At 47.0% G+C, this 17,646-nt stretch overlaps 1 protein-coding gene across 2 annotated transcripts in view; it reads right to left on the bottom strand.

Annotated features, from left to right (window-relative positions):
- Window positions 1-504: 504 nt before the first annotated feature.
- Window positions 505-17,646, bottom strand: part of Dnajc24 (DnaJ (Hsp40) homolog, subfamily C, member 24) — a 37,413-nt gene continuing 20,271 nt past the window's right edge. Inside the window, exons 3-5 of one of the 2 annotated variants that reach the window (XM_005401768.2) lie at window positions 15,818-15,953; window positions 6,845-6,913; window positions 505-3,792 (exon numbers count right to left, since the gene is read on the bottom strand). In XM_005401768.2, coding sequence (XP_005401825.1) covers window positions 3,662-3,792; window positions 6,845-6,913; window positions 15,818-15,953 — 336 coding nt within the window. In that variant the 3' untranslated portion in view covers window positions 505-3,661. The remainder of the gene's footprint in view (window positions 3,793-6,844; window positions 6,914-15,817; window positions 15,954-17,646) is intronic. The other variant, XM_005401769.2, reaches the window with a different exon arrangement.

Raw genomic sequence — 17,646 nt, 5'->3', positions numbered from 1 at the left:
CCTGGACAGAAACATTCTTTTTTTCCTCTGCTGTAAATAATCTTTCATGAGCTCCAGTCCCAATCTTCTAAAACAATTTCTCGGTGATATCTTGCACTTGTTATTTTCTTTACAAACTACCAAACTATTTATGCCACACATTTAGGACCAAGTAAAACACAATCATTGGCCAGTGCTGTGTGTTTTGAGTGACATCATAATTGCTGCGTGACTCCTTACCAACACCTCTGCCTTCGGTTTTGTTGTAGAAAGTTACCATTTAGATTTCCATTTTGTTGAGGTTTCCCTATCAGTATTTCCATCCTGGTGCAATGTTGACATCGGCAGTTACCAGTTTTTGTCTTTGCCATATAGGAAGCCAATTTTACATATTTCTGAAATCCGAAGATCGTACTATACAATTCTGTTTTGAAATTGCAACATTTGGAATTTCTGCTTTGTTCCTGGGTACAGTTCATGTGCTGTTCTGCTTGTGCTGTTAACATCAATTGGAAACCAGGAAACCAATTGTTGAATGTCACATCCCGATTAGTTTGGAAGATGGGAGCCACAAGTCTGTTCAGAACATCATTTGGTTTATTACTATATGAACAAGGACCTAGTTGCTGAGTTTCAGGATAAATGTCTAAATTGAAAGCATAGTAAGTCTGCATCTACATAGGCATACATTTTTATGCCATATATTCGACAGTCATGTATTCAGATGGTATATATGCTTGGCAACGATCCACCTCTCTCAAACCATAAGCAGATAGCAGCCAGGTTATCAGTTTTTTCTTTCTTAGCAGGTGGTTTTGTCATCAAAACTCAGGCAATTTTGAAGGAAACTAAATCTCAGTGTCACTGTTACTCTACAAACCTCAGACAACCCACTGCTTTTCCACAAGTCTTTTACAGACCTGTGAATGCTTTCAGTTCAGCTAGTGAGGTGTCATCATAAATACATTGGTGCATACAGGGTGTTTTACTTGTATTTCAGCATTTGTGTATTTCATAACATCTTGTATCATTTCATCGGTTATAATTTGCAACACTAAATGGCAGTGTTGGCAGTCTGTCCAATGGGTTTCACCCCTGCGAAGATCCTCACTGTATTTTCGGACCTAGTTCTAACACTGGGTTATTCCATTTGGTCGTGTGACCATTTCTACTAGTCAAATATGTACTCACAGTTTTTTCATCATCTGAGTCAAGGTCTGCATTCCCTGTGTCTGTATCCACAGGTTTTTGTTTTTTTTTTTTGGTACTAGGAATCTAACAGGACCTCAAGCTTGCCAGGCAGGCGCAATTCCACTGAGCTATACTCCCAGCCCTGTATCCATAGATTCTTGCTCCACTTCACTATCACGAGAACTTTGGCTCATATGACGAACATCAGAGTCATTATCATCATTCATGCATGAGTAATCTGATGATTCATTTTGAACGTCTCAAAACTTGCACATCTGGTTTTTCATGTGCCATTGTACTGAACTGAGCTACTTATATGAGAAAAATCAAAAGAAAACCTTCTTTAAAACAAATCCTAAATGCACAGAAATTTAGCAATGAGCATTTCATGGAAAAACTCGCCTGTTGCTGCTTTGGCTCTCCTGTACATGCTTTGCCATTCATCTGCCAAGTGGGTAAATGCAGACGGGTTTTTGCTTTTCCAGGCAAAGCTACTGTGAGCACACCCACATTCCATTTACACAGCAGAAGAGTGGTGTGGGTGTATTTTACCCCATGATGCTCAGATAAACATGCAAAACCTTGTTAGAACATTATGTGGATAAAAATCCTACTTTGCTACTTCTGCACACACCTTGCTGTTAGTCATACCAAGTCAGTAAACACAAAATTGCTTCCTATATCCCTCAGGAGCTGCTGAGTCACATAGCCAGCTACTGTTATGCTAAAGTATAAATTTTCAGTAGCAAAGTATGGGATGAGCTGTCGTAACCTAGTAAACACAGGGGTTTTCAGAATGGTGCACTAACATAGGCTTCACTTTAAAATCTCCACTATCATTCCCACACAGTACTAGAGCAGGTCCACCTTTCATAGGCTTATGGCCTCAAAATGCCTTTTCCTCTTTAGTAATGAAGGTGCTATGGGGCATATCCTTCCCCCAAAGTCTGGCTTTGTCACAGTTGAACACTTGCTGGGGAACAAAACCCTCAGCCTCCATGTATTCAGCAAATCGAGCTGCAAATTTACTGGCTTTGTCTTTCTTTGCATTCATCCCTTCCCCATGCCTCACTATACAGCGTGTGCCTGTTCTCTTTTTGAATATTTCAGACCAGCCATGGCTGGCTTTGAACACTTCAGGTCGCTCAGCACTTGCTCCAGGAGCGTTTTCAGCTAATCACTGTGGAGGCGTCTGGCCTTCTGGAGTATCACTGTCTCGTATACACTACTGCCACCCAGTTGTTTCTCATCTACCCAACTAACAGTAACTTCCCAACCTCTTGCCCAATCTGGGTTGTTACGTGGTTAACGATTTCACACCTTTCACTACATTAGCCTCTTCAATCACATTTTTTTCAGAAGTGTTGATAATGTCGACTTAGCCATGTTGTATTCAGCCGGCACGTCAGACAAGCAGCGACCTGATTCAAATTTCACAATGTTTTCTTTAACTCTATCGTGTTTTCCAGTTTTCTTCTTAGCTTTACTGCAATTACTTTCTTTGGGACCATGGTTATGTTATTTTATGCAAATAAAGCCCCTCAAAACAGCAGTGATGAGTGTTTTAGCCCACTAACAAAACTCTGTATGTTGTCTGGGCCAAACTGGAGTTTATAGACTGAAGCTCTGCCCCTTTGGGTCCACGCAAGGTGAGATGCAACATATACCTCACTTGGCCTGCACAAGTTTTTTCAAGCTGAATTTTCAACTCAACTATCAAGCAAAGTTATGAACACCATGCACAATTTTTTGCAAATTTTGCTGTTCAAATGGTGGACAGTCTGAGCTTTGGAGCCATTCAACAAGCAAGACAGCACTGTACACAGAAGTAAGGGAACACTATGTAGTATGCTCTAGTCCACGACACTAGCCGGTTAAACTCCATTCCATGATCCCAGCAGTGACTCACTAACAAGGCAGGGAGGGTCTGATCTCAAGATGCTGCAATAAGGAAAGGGAAGCAGCTGTATCAAGCTCTCTTTGAGCTTCCGTTCCCTGCACTGCACTTGAAGATGGCAGTGATCACAGCTGTGGGGCCACAGTGCGCTTCTCCAGCTACTGCCTCCCCTTCCCTACCCACCCCAGGCACTGTCCCACTGCCCCACCAGCCCTCCTCCCCGGAGGGCCATTCTGCGTGCTCCTCCGGGCTTCCGACCGGCGGAGAGGCGCTCCGGCCTGTGCCCGCAGCAGCTGGAAGGTCTCAGATCAGAACCCAAGTCTCTGTGAAGGAATCCACAGCACTGTAGCCGAAAGAACAGGAGAAAAGCTCATTTCAAATAAGAAAATTCTTATTTTCCAAGGAGTAAACAAAAGTTGAAGTCTTTTCTTTGGCAGTCTGTAAACATGAATTCTAAGTGCACCTAAATGAAGAAGTTCATTTTCTGTTACTCCCCGGTGGCTCCTGGTGGGCTGACAGCAACCCTTCTCTGGAAGCCCGCTCGGCTTCTGGTGGGGCTGGGCGGGCACGGGGCAACCTCAGCCACCGCACAGCTCAGCTGTCGTGAAGGAGCTCCACCATCAGCGAGCACGTGTCACAGGGAACCAGGCCTATGGCTGCCGCCTCCTGCTCACCAACGCTGTACCTGCCACCACATCGGCAGCTCAGAGAGAAGGAACGATCACCTGCGAAGAGAACAAAAGAACGCCTCAAATGCCTACAAGCAACTACTTCGTTCACACCCTCAAAACTGCAGTTGATTCCACAGAAACTGCAAGACAAAAGGAGCTCAATAAAGGAGAAATGGGAGACATTTCTTGTGTAGGGGCAATATTTCTACAGATTCTGATCTACAGAAGAATCTACATGCACAGGAGATGGACCAAGGAGTTGCGGGCGGGCCCTCAGAAGCAACTGATAAAATTTACTTGAAGTTTTCTGTCTTAAGACTTCTGTAAAATTTACATTCTTCTCACCAGTGTGTTTGGGTAAAATCCTACAGTGAAGGAAAGTGATCTCACTTGAAAGGTGCATGACGTTGGGCCTAGATCCTGTCCTTTCAGGAGCTGCACCCCGACTGAGATGGAGCTGAGCATCTGCTTTCCAGCGGGGTCCCGTGACTCCAAGAACCCCGTGGTTTGCATTTGTGCATCCGTCCGCCGGGTGTTTACGAAGGGTGGAGACACCACCAGGAAAACCCGCGGCACGAGACATCCGAAGGAGGCAAAGGGGGCCACGTACAGTCTGACCTCTCCCTGGGAAGGCTCGACGCTAGTGCGCTTTGACAGAAAGAAACTTGTCCCTCTAGCCTTCTGTTTTACTCTCTCTGGGAAGTTAAGTGTCAGAAACTACTGCACTACTTATGATCACAGCATCTCTGTCACTACTATCAGCATTTTTTATTACACAGAAACAAAGTAAGTGTCAGAGGGCTCAGGACTTCTTACAGTCAGATACCTTCCTGTGATCCCTAACCCTGATTAACCTTTCCATCTCACAGAGATGCGAAGGGGGAGTCCACCTGCCTCCCACTTACTTCCTATCAACTTCGGTCTTGAAAAAGCGAGCACTGAAGTAAGCCAAGTGTACCTGCTTCTTTCATCAAAGAAAACAATGAATCCAGTCAACCAATCCTGCTTTGTATTCTCCGTAAAGAAGAATAACCTTGAATATAGAAATGCAAACAAACCTCTTCCTGTCTAGGCCAACACACATGCTAGCACATTTTCAAAGAACTGTTTTACTGTTAAATTGTCTAAAAATACATATTCTAACCACTGATTTTCTTAGGTTAACTCTCTCCCTCTTGTCGTCTTACCACTTCAGTGAACACTGAGAAGAAATCCGAGGTGACATGTACTTAGTAAATGATACACACACGGGTTACTGTGGATTTTGTCACTCAGAATTCCACGTTAGTGCTCACTATGCATTCACATCTTGTGGAAATTTCTTCTTACATTACTGCCATCCAGCTCTTAACAAAGTGGTATTTTCATAAAAAACGGTCCGTGTAAACACGAGGTCCTGAAACCTCGTGTAACCGCACAAGCTGCTCCCCGGGGCCTCTGCGCATGCGCAGCCCGGCCGCACCCCTCTGGACGCCGCCTCTCCTGCCAGTCATCTGCAAACAACCCCAAGGGATGGATACACTGTTCCATCTGTCCGCTTGGTATCTCACTGCATATGCTGCGCTCGCTCTTTCCAACTGCGAACGTTTAGTCTTAGAAGACTTGTTTCTAAACATTTCTGCAAGAATAATGGCTTCGAGAACTGTTGCTCGGTTTTTTCTCTGAAGACGAGGATATTTCCATCTTTTACGATCATAAAAGCCCTTCATTTAAATAAGCATCAAAGATGTTCCACACTGTTGGAATGAGCTGTTGGCCAGCTGTGACCCGGACTCCTCCACTCTCCACCGTGAGGTGAGGCCCAGGGAGCCCAGGGACAAAGCCCTGCTTCGGAAAACCTGGATGTTTCCTGCTGCACGTTTCCTGCACGCTGGTGTTTTCACTCAGATCAGACAGTCTGTGTGTTTACTGACTGAACAGATGCTTAAATAAAAATTTTAAATTGTATTGTTAATTAATTAACTTCAAAAATGGATCGAAAGCAATCCACTCTGTTGGGAATGGCCCGTTCTCCTGTCCCTTCACAGTCAGCCGTGCGAGCCCATTGCCTCTGGTCGGCCCCCCGGCAGGGCTCCTCCTGCTGACTCTGAGGCGACCGTCCCCACTGGGAACCCTGGTCATACAAATCCTCAAGGTTTCCAATTATGCAACTGGCAACAAGAATTCCTACTCTAGGATGCCACTGGAGTGGTTGAGGGCAGAATGACCCTGTAAGGAAAAACACAATTTGCCTTCTAAGTGGCTTGTAACCCACTTTTTAAAAGAACTACGTTAAGAATTTACCATTAGAAAAGTAAACAGTTTCAGAAGGATAGCTCTGTGTACCTTCTGCCATCCATAATCATTAAAAATATTTATAAGCCTTTAGGATGAATAACAAAGTCAGAGTTAAGAGTATACAAAACTTCTGCAAAATAGATTTCCTTGATTTTCTTCCTTTGACCAGAGAAGCAAGGAAGCAACCTACCCATGGCTTCCATTTAGAAAGGTGTTTTCCTAATTCAGCAGTGTCAACCCAGAGCAACTTAGAGCACACCAGAGGAATGTGAAAATTAAATCTGATTCAATAAAGCTTTAAAAGGGAAAACAGCATGACTTCATGATAAAGGGACTTTCCTTTACCTAAGAGATCATCAAAAAGGGAGAGAGACAAGAGGAAAAAAAAAAAAAAATCAAGCTTCCCAGCAGAAGACCGTAACATTAAAAGCCCCGGTTTATGATTCACATAAAAAGAAAATCAACCAAAATACGACTATGCATTCATCTCAAGAGTCAGCACACGAAGAGAAATAAGTGGAAAAAATCATTATCTTTGACTTTACCATATTACAGAGAGAAATACAAAATCAAAGGTAGTACAAACAAATGGAGAAAAAAAATTAGAACAGAAAATACTTGAAATGAGTCATACAGAGGGGTCATCAATAAATGCAGTTTAGAATTAAACAAAAACAAATGAAACAAAAGCTTTTATGTATGGAAAGCCATTTACTACTACCTTTTCAAGATTTCCCAACATTCTGTGAGGTTTTTTAATCCTCTCTTTAAAAAATCTCTAACATTTGTCTACACTGTAAATAAGACCAAAAGAAAAACAAAATCCAACCTTCATTCCAAGACATTTCTTCAAGATACACTTGTGCATGTACTGGTCCCATACTTCTGAGCTCATCTTCTGTAAAACAGAAAGCAAGATGCGTAATTTTGATACTTCGCCATGAAGGGCCAGAGGGGGCCGCGCCAGCATGGTGATCCTGACAGGAGTGTAAAGGTTAAAAAGTCTAGAACAGTCAAAGTCTGTCCCGTTGGGTGATTTTTTGTAATCTGCCAGTAACTTCTACTTTGTGGGACACTAGAGAGATGTCAGATAAATTACGTCTCACAAGGAGGGCAGTGTGGCGCTGGGTCACAACAGCCATCTGAAGCTGAGGAAGAGACAGGAGTCACCTCCTCCTTATTTACTTCAGGAGCGGAAGGCTGTGACCCAAAGTTCCAGCACTGATGTGCTGGCCCCAGGCGCTGCTTGGAGACGAACTGTTAGGAAGGCTGGAAAGGATGTCATAGCACTGGGTCCTAACGATGGGACTGGTGGCCTTCTAAATAGAGAAAGGTTTTTGTGCAGGTCCAGCCTGTGGAGGAGAGGCAGGTGGGCATGCCAGTGGCCAGCTGCTGGGAAGAGCTGGCACTGCCCCATGGAAAGGGCTGCTGGGGACCTAACTGTCACAAGGTCTAGGTCACTTCCAGGGAGAAGTTAGTGCTGCAAGCCTACACCACAACAGCAGTGTGCCGATGCCGGAGCATTTGTGAGGGAGAGTCTTCCCTGACACGGCAGTTCCAAAGGCGCCTGGCATCCAACTAACTACAGTCCGCTGTGGCCCGGGCAGGAGAAGCGTGTACCTCCTGCTTTAGACAACTGTGTCTTGGGACGGAGAAAGCCACTCTGGCTGGGAAGCAGTTGTCACTGTTTTTAAAGGCATGGTCTGTTTTCTAGATGCTTGTATTGTTCTAGAACTCAAGGCTTAAAAATAAAAGCTATTAAAATCCCGCCTCTACTCTGGTGGAATTTTCTTGAGCTGTCTCGCTAGTCTCTTGTTCACTTCCTGAGAATGCCTCCCTTTGTTCCCTTGTGTGAATGCCTGCAATTTAATTATATTTAATAACTGCCTGTTCAACATTTATTGGTGAGTTACATAATTTTAAAATAGATGTGAAGATTATACAATATTTTGAACTCACCATGGTATGCTATTAAGGTACTGCCAATATTATACGACTTCGTATTTACTGCATACCAGCAGTCCCTTCAACTGTCCCCCAGATCCAAAGACACGGACTGGACCTGTGCAGTGGCCTGGGTGTGACAATGGAGGGTCTGTGCAGCAGCTTCAGGCATCAGCATGCTTGGGCATTCCTGAACAGAGCCACCTCACTGCCATGCTACAGCAAGCACACGTTGTCACTTCTTACAAGGCCTGAGGTGGTTGGCTAGAATGGGGAAATGAGATGCTCATGTAGATCTGAAGGGGCCACTGACGCTTACAAAAGTCCACTTAGGGTAAAACAAACAGACAAAAAAACAGGACTCACTAATTCACAACCAAGCTGCCTCTTCCAGGGTACGCATCTTGGACATCTCTGCCAACAGTGAAGCCCGTTAAAGCAAAGCAGAGCACGCAGTGACAGTGACAAGAGAAGTCAGCTCTCACCCTGACGGTCCTGGACACTTGCAGTACAGAACTGCATGGAGACAGCCCACTCAGGCGCTCACTATGCCATGTTTATTTCCAAACACTAAGAGAGAGGCCACTTACAAACACAACTGCCAAAAAAACAAAAACAAATACAAGTGCCCTGCAAATCATCCTCCTGCTCTACTGCGAACTGACGGGGATTCTTCACAGTTAGTGTTTTGCTCCTGTGCAACCTCCTCCAGTGTTCCAGCCACTCAGAAAGTGGCTTTTCTATTTTATTATCTTATTTCTCTAACTGGATGCACAACAACTTTAGAGTAGCTACCATTAGCATAAAGCACACAGACCACAGATCACGGTAAACCAGAACACAAAGTGGTCAGTACCTTGCCAAAGGTCAGAGTTCAAAGAATACATTAAAACATTAGCATTCTGCAGTTTATCTGAACATCTGTAATTGATACCTGATTATTCAACACCTAGTGCACACAGCCCGAGCTTCTAGTTTTACAAATCAGTGTGTGACATTTAGAAGCAACCTATGCTGCGCTTACGAACTCTGCCAGGTGAGAGTCCCCAGGGTGCTGGGGCAGGAGGGAGTGTGCACACTTGAGCAAGTGCCCACCACGCGCATCCTTGGGTTCCTGCGCTTCTCCACGTGTGCGCTTGATTTCCACAAAGCTTTAAAGTGAGGACTAAGACTAATGACTACGTCTTTAAATAGAAATAAGAAAAGTTACAGAAAGCTCCCGTAGGAAAACAAGTATTCTCTGAAGGATGGTACTCTAGCCTCTTCTAAAACCCAGTGGCAGTGATTAGCCCAGGGGAAGCTGGACCTGGAGAACGGCACACTGAGCAGGGCGGCCTTAAAGAGCTGACCGAATGTGGGCAGCGGGGGACGGCCGGGACCCTTTGTGACGGGCAGGTGTCTCAGGGTGGCACAGCAGGCCTACCCCCACCCCAGCCCTCCAACAGGAAAGGAGCACAAACAGATCAGTGTTTGGTGGTTTTTCTTTTTAAACAATGATCACTGCTTGTCTACCATTGTGATTATAATTAAAAACGTAATTTTTTCCTATCCACTGAAGGAATGCTGTAATTAGCTTTGGTAATTATCTACTAATCAGGCGTGGCATCTTTAAAACAGACAAGTTCTTTTCCTTTTATAGGATTACATTTGATAATTTTGCTCATTCCAACGGAACACTTTAACAGGTGTCCAGAATGTGCATCTTACCTCAGAGTTAACAGGACACTACTAAAACTGTTGAGAAAACAAACTCAGTGATTTAATTAAAGGACCAGGTCCAAGTCTTTAAATATGGACTCTCTGCTACAGACCGGTAATCACTATGTATAAAAAAGAAAATCCACAGCCACTGGGAAAGCAAGGCCCCGCCTGGTCATAGCGGCCCAATGGCATTGCAGGTGGATTCCCTGGAGGCAGATGGGGCCACTTTCTCTAAGACACCTGGGAGCGGGAAGTCTGTCTACACCCTGTGCCGTGCAGAGCGCACACAGCCAAACAAGCACATGAGAGCTACCGAATCCACTCTTCCAGGAGAAAGCAGTGCATCACAGTGAGAGGCTCTGAGAATATAGTGATAAAATCAAATAATTTATGTGGCTACTTGAAAAGGAATCTTTCAACCCTCAGAAGCGTCGGCCCTTGTGACCCGTGTTCCATTGGATTTGTCTGACAACAAGAGGGCAAAGAATTCCGGGGCTCCATTGTCTCCACAGTGGGATCCAAGAAAATACTGGCAGGACTCATCAGAGAGGTTTATGAGCCTGCAGTTCAAAGAGATTAAAAGGGAACTCTCGGGAGATTCTTTCGCACTGAAGAATAACATTAAATAACTATTAGCAGCTTGGCTCAGTAAAGCTTACCAGAGCTCTCGCTGGGTCATTCACCACTTTCTGAAAGAGGAAAGGCTTTTTCAGCTCCATTTGGGAATCAATAAATATTTCTCACTTCTTACGGGACAATGGAATTCCAGTCTTTTTCAACTTCCTCCTAATGACAGTAAAACTTCTAAAACAACTCCACTTAATGTCTAAATAATTACAGCTCTAATCCCAGGAAACTTTTTCTAACTGGAGCTACAATTTTTTAAAAATTAAAATACAAAATAACTAACAACAAAAAGCTACGAGAGTTTAACTTCGCTCATTGAAAGTCTCTTTCACTCAGACAATGGCCCAAAGAGCAAGTCCGTCCGCAGCTCCGCCCACATCGTTCATGCGTGGCAGTGTCACAAGTGAGCACCACTGTCCCCAAAACGCTCTCATTTAGCAACTGCTCCACTGTTTCTTGTTTTTATGCCACTGTGAATGCCGCAAGTTTGTCTTTTAAAGACACGTGTCCGTGGACCTTGCAGGTACACTATGTCCTCCCGGTCTAACACACACCCTGCCATCCAAAAATCAAGTCATTTAAATCTGTGCACAGCTAGTGCGCCTGGGTCCGCCTCGGCGCCCAGTGACGGGACCTTGCTCAGAGCCTCTCGCTCTCTGGGCAGCACACGCCAGTGTCGCCCTCACAGGGCAGTGGGAGAGCGCACGGGCGGCCGTGCGGATCCGACTACCTCCGCTGCCTGCTGGCCGGCGCCCTGCACTGCGCAGGGGTCAGGGAGCAGTCCACGCTCGCTGTCACTGGGACAGGGAGGCCTCAAGTTCCGCAGAACAGGGGCAACGGCCCTCGGCCCTGCCTGGACCTGCAACCGTGTTATGAAGTCTGATGCTCTCTGCCACTGTTGGGCTCATTAAAACTGACCTGTTACTATCCAAGTCACAGTCTATATAATTTTCCAGCCACTCTTACATATCAAACACAGAACCCAAAGGCAGGAATCACAGCAAGTGCACAATAATGAACCCCGCGGGTCAGATCAGAAGCGAAGGCCGGCAAGGGGCAGGCGGAGAACAGGATGTGCCGGCGAGAGGCGGGACGGGACGGTGTCTGGGCAGTGCCGAGGATCACTTTAGGTCTGCACGGGGACAACGCTAAAGCTGCTCTCCCCGGGGCAGTGCGGGCAGGGAGACCCTCCGCAGAGCAGCCACGGAGAGGGGCGCACAGAAGCCAGCAAGGAGCACTCCTCAGCGAGCGCGGCCGGCCGGCTGCGGCGACCGAACCAAGCAGAAGGGGCCAGCACCACCTGGGAACCCCAGGTTTCAAGGCTGAGGGAGAAGAGGGACCCGTTCTTGTTCTGCACCCTCTGATTTCAAATGGGTCAAGCGACCAGCAGACACTGGGAAAGAGGGGACGGCGCAAACAGCCCCGGTCCTGGGACCCTACAGGCTGGCTCCATTACTGAGCGACACCCAGGACTCTGTCCGTGTACACTGCATCTTGCCACAGGTGTCCGAAACAAGCCAAATCTCTATTCAAAATTAATGAAAAATGACCTGTCATACAAAAAGTTATCGGCATATAAGTAGTCAAAGTAAAGTAATGCCAGCAGCATCGCCTTCTGACAAATAAGGCGGGGCGGGGCAGCTCACGGAAAGTTTTCTCTGTGTACTTTCTTCTCCCTCTCATGACGCCAGTCCCCAACTGTCGACATGGATTTTCTGCATCATTTCACATACTTGCCTTCCCCAGAAAACAGTCACCAAAAAAAAAAAACAGACCCCCTGATGCTTATCTTCAAGTTTTTACCTCAAGCGAATTTTTACAGCCAATTTTGAAATTCCTAAAAATCAAATGGAAATACTAATATGACCATAAAAGGAAACCCTAATCTAACTAATTCAAGTGTTTTCAAGGGTCAGTTTTAGGACATAATTTACGTAATTGTCACCTCACCTAAAGTCACCACTCTTATCCATATTATCTACATTTCAAAGTAGATTATTTGCCCTTCTGGAGTAATTGGTCTTTAAGACTCTTTTCAGGGAGAATCCTAATTATGAGCTTAAGCAATGATACACTGAATGGCGGTGGGTCCTCAGGTGCCTGAGATTACCCGTCTTCTGCTGTCAGATACGCACCCCAATACAGGTGCGGTGGCTTCTACAATGCACCACAGGGGTGGCGGGAGTGGGCAAAGGCCACGCCCTCCCGAGGGCCTGTCCAAGGCCCTAGACAAGGCTGCTGTGGTGTCGTCGTTAGAAAGGGGAGTCCGACCTCAGTAGGGTGACTCCGCCCCGGAGGACCACATGCAGCAACACTGGCAAGGGTTTCGAGCTCAGTCCGCTCCTGCTCATAGTTCAGTCTGGTTACTGCATGAAGGATCGCTCCTCTTGAGGTCGCAGAGGTGCTGTAACTCGTCAGCTGTTGGAGCCACCGAGATGTCCGGAGATCTGTGTGAGCGCACACGACAAGCCACGGACTCCCGATCCGGTATATTCCATGGCACACTTGTGACGTGCTGGAACATGCTCAGTACATGAGGAAAGTCCTCGCAAGGTTCACAGAGGCACAAGCCACCCCACGGACGCTGTGCACGTGAACATGCGCTAAGCCCCACAGGTTTCCGCAGCACTCCTCCACGAAAGTGCAGAGCCTACCCTGCATAGCTATGTGTTTTTCGGGCACCCTGGCCGCAGCCTTAGAAACAGTAAGGTCAGTGTGCCAACAGAGCTAACTGATTTGATCCACTAGTCAGCACCACCTTCAAAATCATGCTCTCTGGGAACTGGTATTACGCATCCTCCTCTTACAGCTGCTTTTCTCTAGCCTGGCTAGCACTGCCGAGAGAGAAAAAAATATGTATTTTACCTAAGGTGATCTAGCCCAGACTATTATGTCCTGTTAGAAATAACCCATTTGAATATTTCTTTTGAGAAGCAAAGGAATACAGACGTCAAGCACTCCTTTCAATTCTCTTCTGGATAATTCCATAGCGAGGGGCAATACTGTGAGGCTTTCCTCGGAGCAGGGCTCCAACATGAGCCGTGAAATACGAGAAAGGGTTCAAGAGCCGCCAGTAAAGCGTTGCCTGCCTTCTTCCCAGTATAAGAGAGCTCGATTTTATTTTAGATGGCAAGTTCCCGGCAGCCAGGGAGCAAAGACACCTGAAGCACACCCCATGAAAAGGTAGTTTCCCGAGGAGCTGTCACCACACACAGACACAGCTCCCTGTAACAAGGTCCATATCCCGGGCGACCCAGAAAGAGTGCTCTGACCTGGTTACGGCAATTCTCTCTCTGCAGCCTTGCCTGCTTCGTAACAAACCACCACTCTCAGAGCTCCGCCTGCTCTCAGCTCTACACCCTCACTGCTGTAAGCTCAAGTTCACTTCTTTTTTGAGGAGCCGTTTATTTAAAATGAGTCACAAAATAAAATCAGTATCAGTATTCAAAAGAACAATGTGACGGAGGTTGATGAGGAGAGCTCTGAAAGCAGCTCTGGTGTGGAAGACCTCAGCCCTGCTGTTCTATTTTGGGAAGGCCAATCTCCACTTAGAATGCCAAGAGAACTCTCATCACTCTGGGCCTCAAGGAGGCAGGACATGTTTAAACTCAGACAGAAGGCACTGAAACATCGTGAAGAGCTGTACTTTCAGGGCCTTTCATTTTAGAACGACTCAATTCAGTACCAACCCACTTGAAAACACCTGCAAAGCAAACAGCTAGTATGGTAGTCCAGGCTGTTTACCCACATCGTGAAGCATCTCCTGAACCACCTCTCACTGCCTATGGCTCGGCTGGACTTCACTGCGATCCCATCAACACCCTGTGATGCATGCCTGCAATCCCAGCTACTAATTGGGAGGCTGAAGCAGGAGGCCAGCCTGGGCAACATAGTGAGACCCTGTCTCAAAATACAGCCTAAAAAATGTTGGGGATATAAATCAGGTCTGGATCCAGTCCTCAGAAGAGGAGGAAAAAGCTTAAAGCTAAGCACTCAAAGCTCAGTTAACTCAACCCCAAGCCCTTTTTTGCATATGTTAACTATAGTACTTGGATTTCTAGTATCTCTTAACCCTGCCTTCCTGGAGTCTTTGCTCAGATGAAGGCCAGATTCCTAGGTCTGTTCATTACGGGTCCACTCCACGTATCACCTCATTGAGAAGGAACATCTATGATCTGCGATCACTCCCTGCTGCTCTTTTTTGGACAGCACACTCCCACGTCTCGTGAGAGTCACTGACTCGGTCTTCACGCACACAGGCCGTGGAGTGGCAGAAACACAGCCGGACTGTGGGAACACACGCCCTGCCCCCTCAGGTGCAGACAGCACCTCTGGAGATGACCCACAGCCAGCTAGTGACTGGCACTGTGCAAATGCACAGGAGCACCATCGCCTCCATGCACGGAGCTCTACGGGTTCACTCTCACAGTGCCCCCTGGGCATTTGGGTCGACACTCTCAGGGAAGCTGCATCCTGGGAACCCAGCTTATTTTTATTTTTTGTGAACCCAGTTTAAAGGATGTATCTATAATAGAGCATGTCCACCAAGAAAAGCATCTCTACATTCTCTTCCCAGAGGAACAAACACCAAGCAGAAGGCCCTATGCAAGCCATACTTGAAAATCAACGTGAACACCTGAAAAGGGACACTTAGTAGGGTCTTCAAATTTATTTAAAAACATCATCAGCCTTTCCCAAAGTAAAAGACCCTTAAGCTGACTGGTGCTATGAATGAATCACTATTAACATCAAATACTCCAGCACATGAAGCACTTCCTGCATCTTTTCACACAAAGGTATTACGGGAAAAGCAGCAAGGTATGCACCTCTTCCTCTGAGAGTGTGCAGGGTGTTCTCCACACAGACCTAGTGCTATCCTGCGATGCTGCGCGCAACCTGAAGCTTCACCACTCCAATCAGTGGCCCTAACTTCGCAGCAGGAGCTTCCGATCAGCGAATGGACTGGGCAGCAGGCTGGACGGCCCCCATGTAGGCTGCAGGGGTCACCTCCTCAGCGACAGGGCCGCCCCTCCCTGCGGAGACTGACTGCCCATCAGCATGAGACTCACGGCACAGGGCCCCACACAAGGCCAGGGATTCCCGTCCCAAGGACAGCGCTGAAAAACAGCCTATCACATCGTGTGGCCCCAGCCCGCTGACAAACCTGACCTACATTCCTCCCGGCTTCCTCAGAACAGCTTGTCACTGTGGTCGGGAGCTCTGTTCAGACGCCTGAGCAGCGCAGCGACAGGACCACCCTGGGCACTGGGCAGGAGCGGCCCCGGGTGCCAGGGGTGGCAGCCAGGCGGGGAGCGCCCTTCCTTCGCTAGAGAGGCCGGTGCTCTGCATCGCGGCTTCCAGAAGGGCTGGAAATGGGGCAGACTACACATCCTCAGCCATGGGAAGGAGCTGCACGGCCGCTGAGAGCTCGCTGCCAGCGCCTCCTTTAGCCCCCACGGGCCGCAGCCCAGCCCGCCGCCTCCCAAGCCCGTGGCCGAGAGGCCGGTAACATCCGGGCCCACACACCTACCATGCCGCTGCAGGTCGTACTCTTTCCTCGACTGTTCGTTCCCCAGAACCTTCCAGGCCTGACCCACCTCGAGGAACCTCTGCCGTCGCTCCTCCAGCTCCTCCAGCGCGGCTGTGCTCTGCTTGTCCGGGTGATACTGCAAATCAAAACCAGAGGGCGGGTGAGCGGGAGCCGGGTGGGCAAGCCGAGACGAGAGCCCGGATGGTGCGATGGTACACACCGCTTTCTCGTCCATCCTGGGACTTTCTCGTCCAGCCCCACACACACTTTAATTGCAAACAGGTCATTCTAGGCTAGACTTATCAGCTTACAAAAACACAATGAAACTTGTACATAAACAAACCCATTAAAGACTCTTTCTCATGTGAGACTTGTAATTCTAAGAATCTCCTAGCAGTGTTCTTCAACGTGCAGCAATTTCTGTACGCTCCCTGGTGAGAAACACTTTCTGCACCAACTCGAGATCAACGGCTCCTGCAAACGCGCTCCGCAGGACTCGCGGGCCTTCCCTGCTTCCTTGTCTCCAGAGCTCCCCTCCGCCTCAGTTCTTCTGAAGCATCAGCAAGCTCAACAGTCAGCAGCTGAGGAAAGGTCACAATCAGAGACTTTCCACTGAAAAAGAGTCTGAGTGACAGCAGACGATTTTTCCACTCCAAGTGGGAACCTCTCGATACTGTTTATCCAGAACTTTCAACCAGAGCCTATTCTGAAAGTTTTATCCAATATTTTGCAGAATATATTTTCATGTAAAAAGTTAGGAATTTCTTTGGAATATGGAATAGTTCTTTCTATTTTTTCAAGTTTTTACCATAAAACATGCAAATAGCCATATTCACATTTCACTGACACGTCGGTGTGGTTGGTTCAGATACTCGGTAATTAATGGTACAATTTTAGAAATCCTTTGACTGCTTCACACACATCAGCAGGGCACCAACCTCTAGGAGTGTCACCCACAGCATTTTTTATTACAGTTCTGAGGCCGAGGTCAGTAACCTGTGCCAAGCGCCACAAGCCAAATGACCCGACATCCTGGTGGGTGGTGCCCACTACCCAGATGGTGCCTCCATGTGCAGGAGGACCTCCCCACCCCACTCACTCGGCTGGGCCAGGGACCAGGTAGCACTGCATCTGCAAGCACTCCGCTTCCACCTTCCTCTCATGTCCTGCTGGCAGGAAACTACTGACCAGGTCCTCATAAAGCAACACATGTATCTACTCTACAACCAAGGGGTCCATGCTCAGATATTCAGCATTCAGAGTAACGCAACATAAAAACACACATCCACGGAGTGCCAAGCAAAGGGAGTATGGATTTACAAAGGGAGTATGGAAAGCCAGCAGTGCCAATCAAAGGGAGTATGGATTTACACATTTTATTAAATCAATGAAAAGGAATGCTAGCCAATAATAAGAAAACTGTGACGTAATCAATAGCATAATATGTATGCCTAAAACATTCTGTCAAGCAAGAGAAGCACACATACTGTATGGTCACGTGAGTGTAAAACCCCAATTCTGGCAAGTCCACTCTAGGGTGACAGAAATTAACACTGGTACCCAGGTAGCGCCAGGCAGTGGGAATTAAGGAGAGGGGCAGGGGAGACATCTGCGGAGGAACTGTTACAGGGGATCAGAACTCACCAAACCAAACACTTCAGATCAGTACATTTTTTCTGGGCATGTTGACCATATCCCAATAATAAAAACTTTTCAGAAATATCTAAATTACAAAAAAAGAATTTAACACCTCCTTCCTCTTTCTCCTTTACTGATACTGGAGACTGAATCCAGGGAGTGCTGAGCTACATTCCTAGCCCTTTTCAAAA

Source organism: Chinchilla lanigera, unplaced genomic scaffold, assembly GCF_000276665.1.
Source record: "Chinchilla lanigera isolate Chin_1 unplaced genomic scaffold, ChiLan1.0 scaffold00075, whole genome shotgun sequence".
Lineage (NCBI taxonomy): Eukaryota > Metazoa > Chordata > Mammalia > Rodentia > Chinchillidae > Chinchilla > Chinchilla lanigera.
Note: the sequence above shows the minus strand (reverse complement) of the source record. Positions and strands in the feature narration are given on the sequence as shown.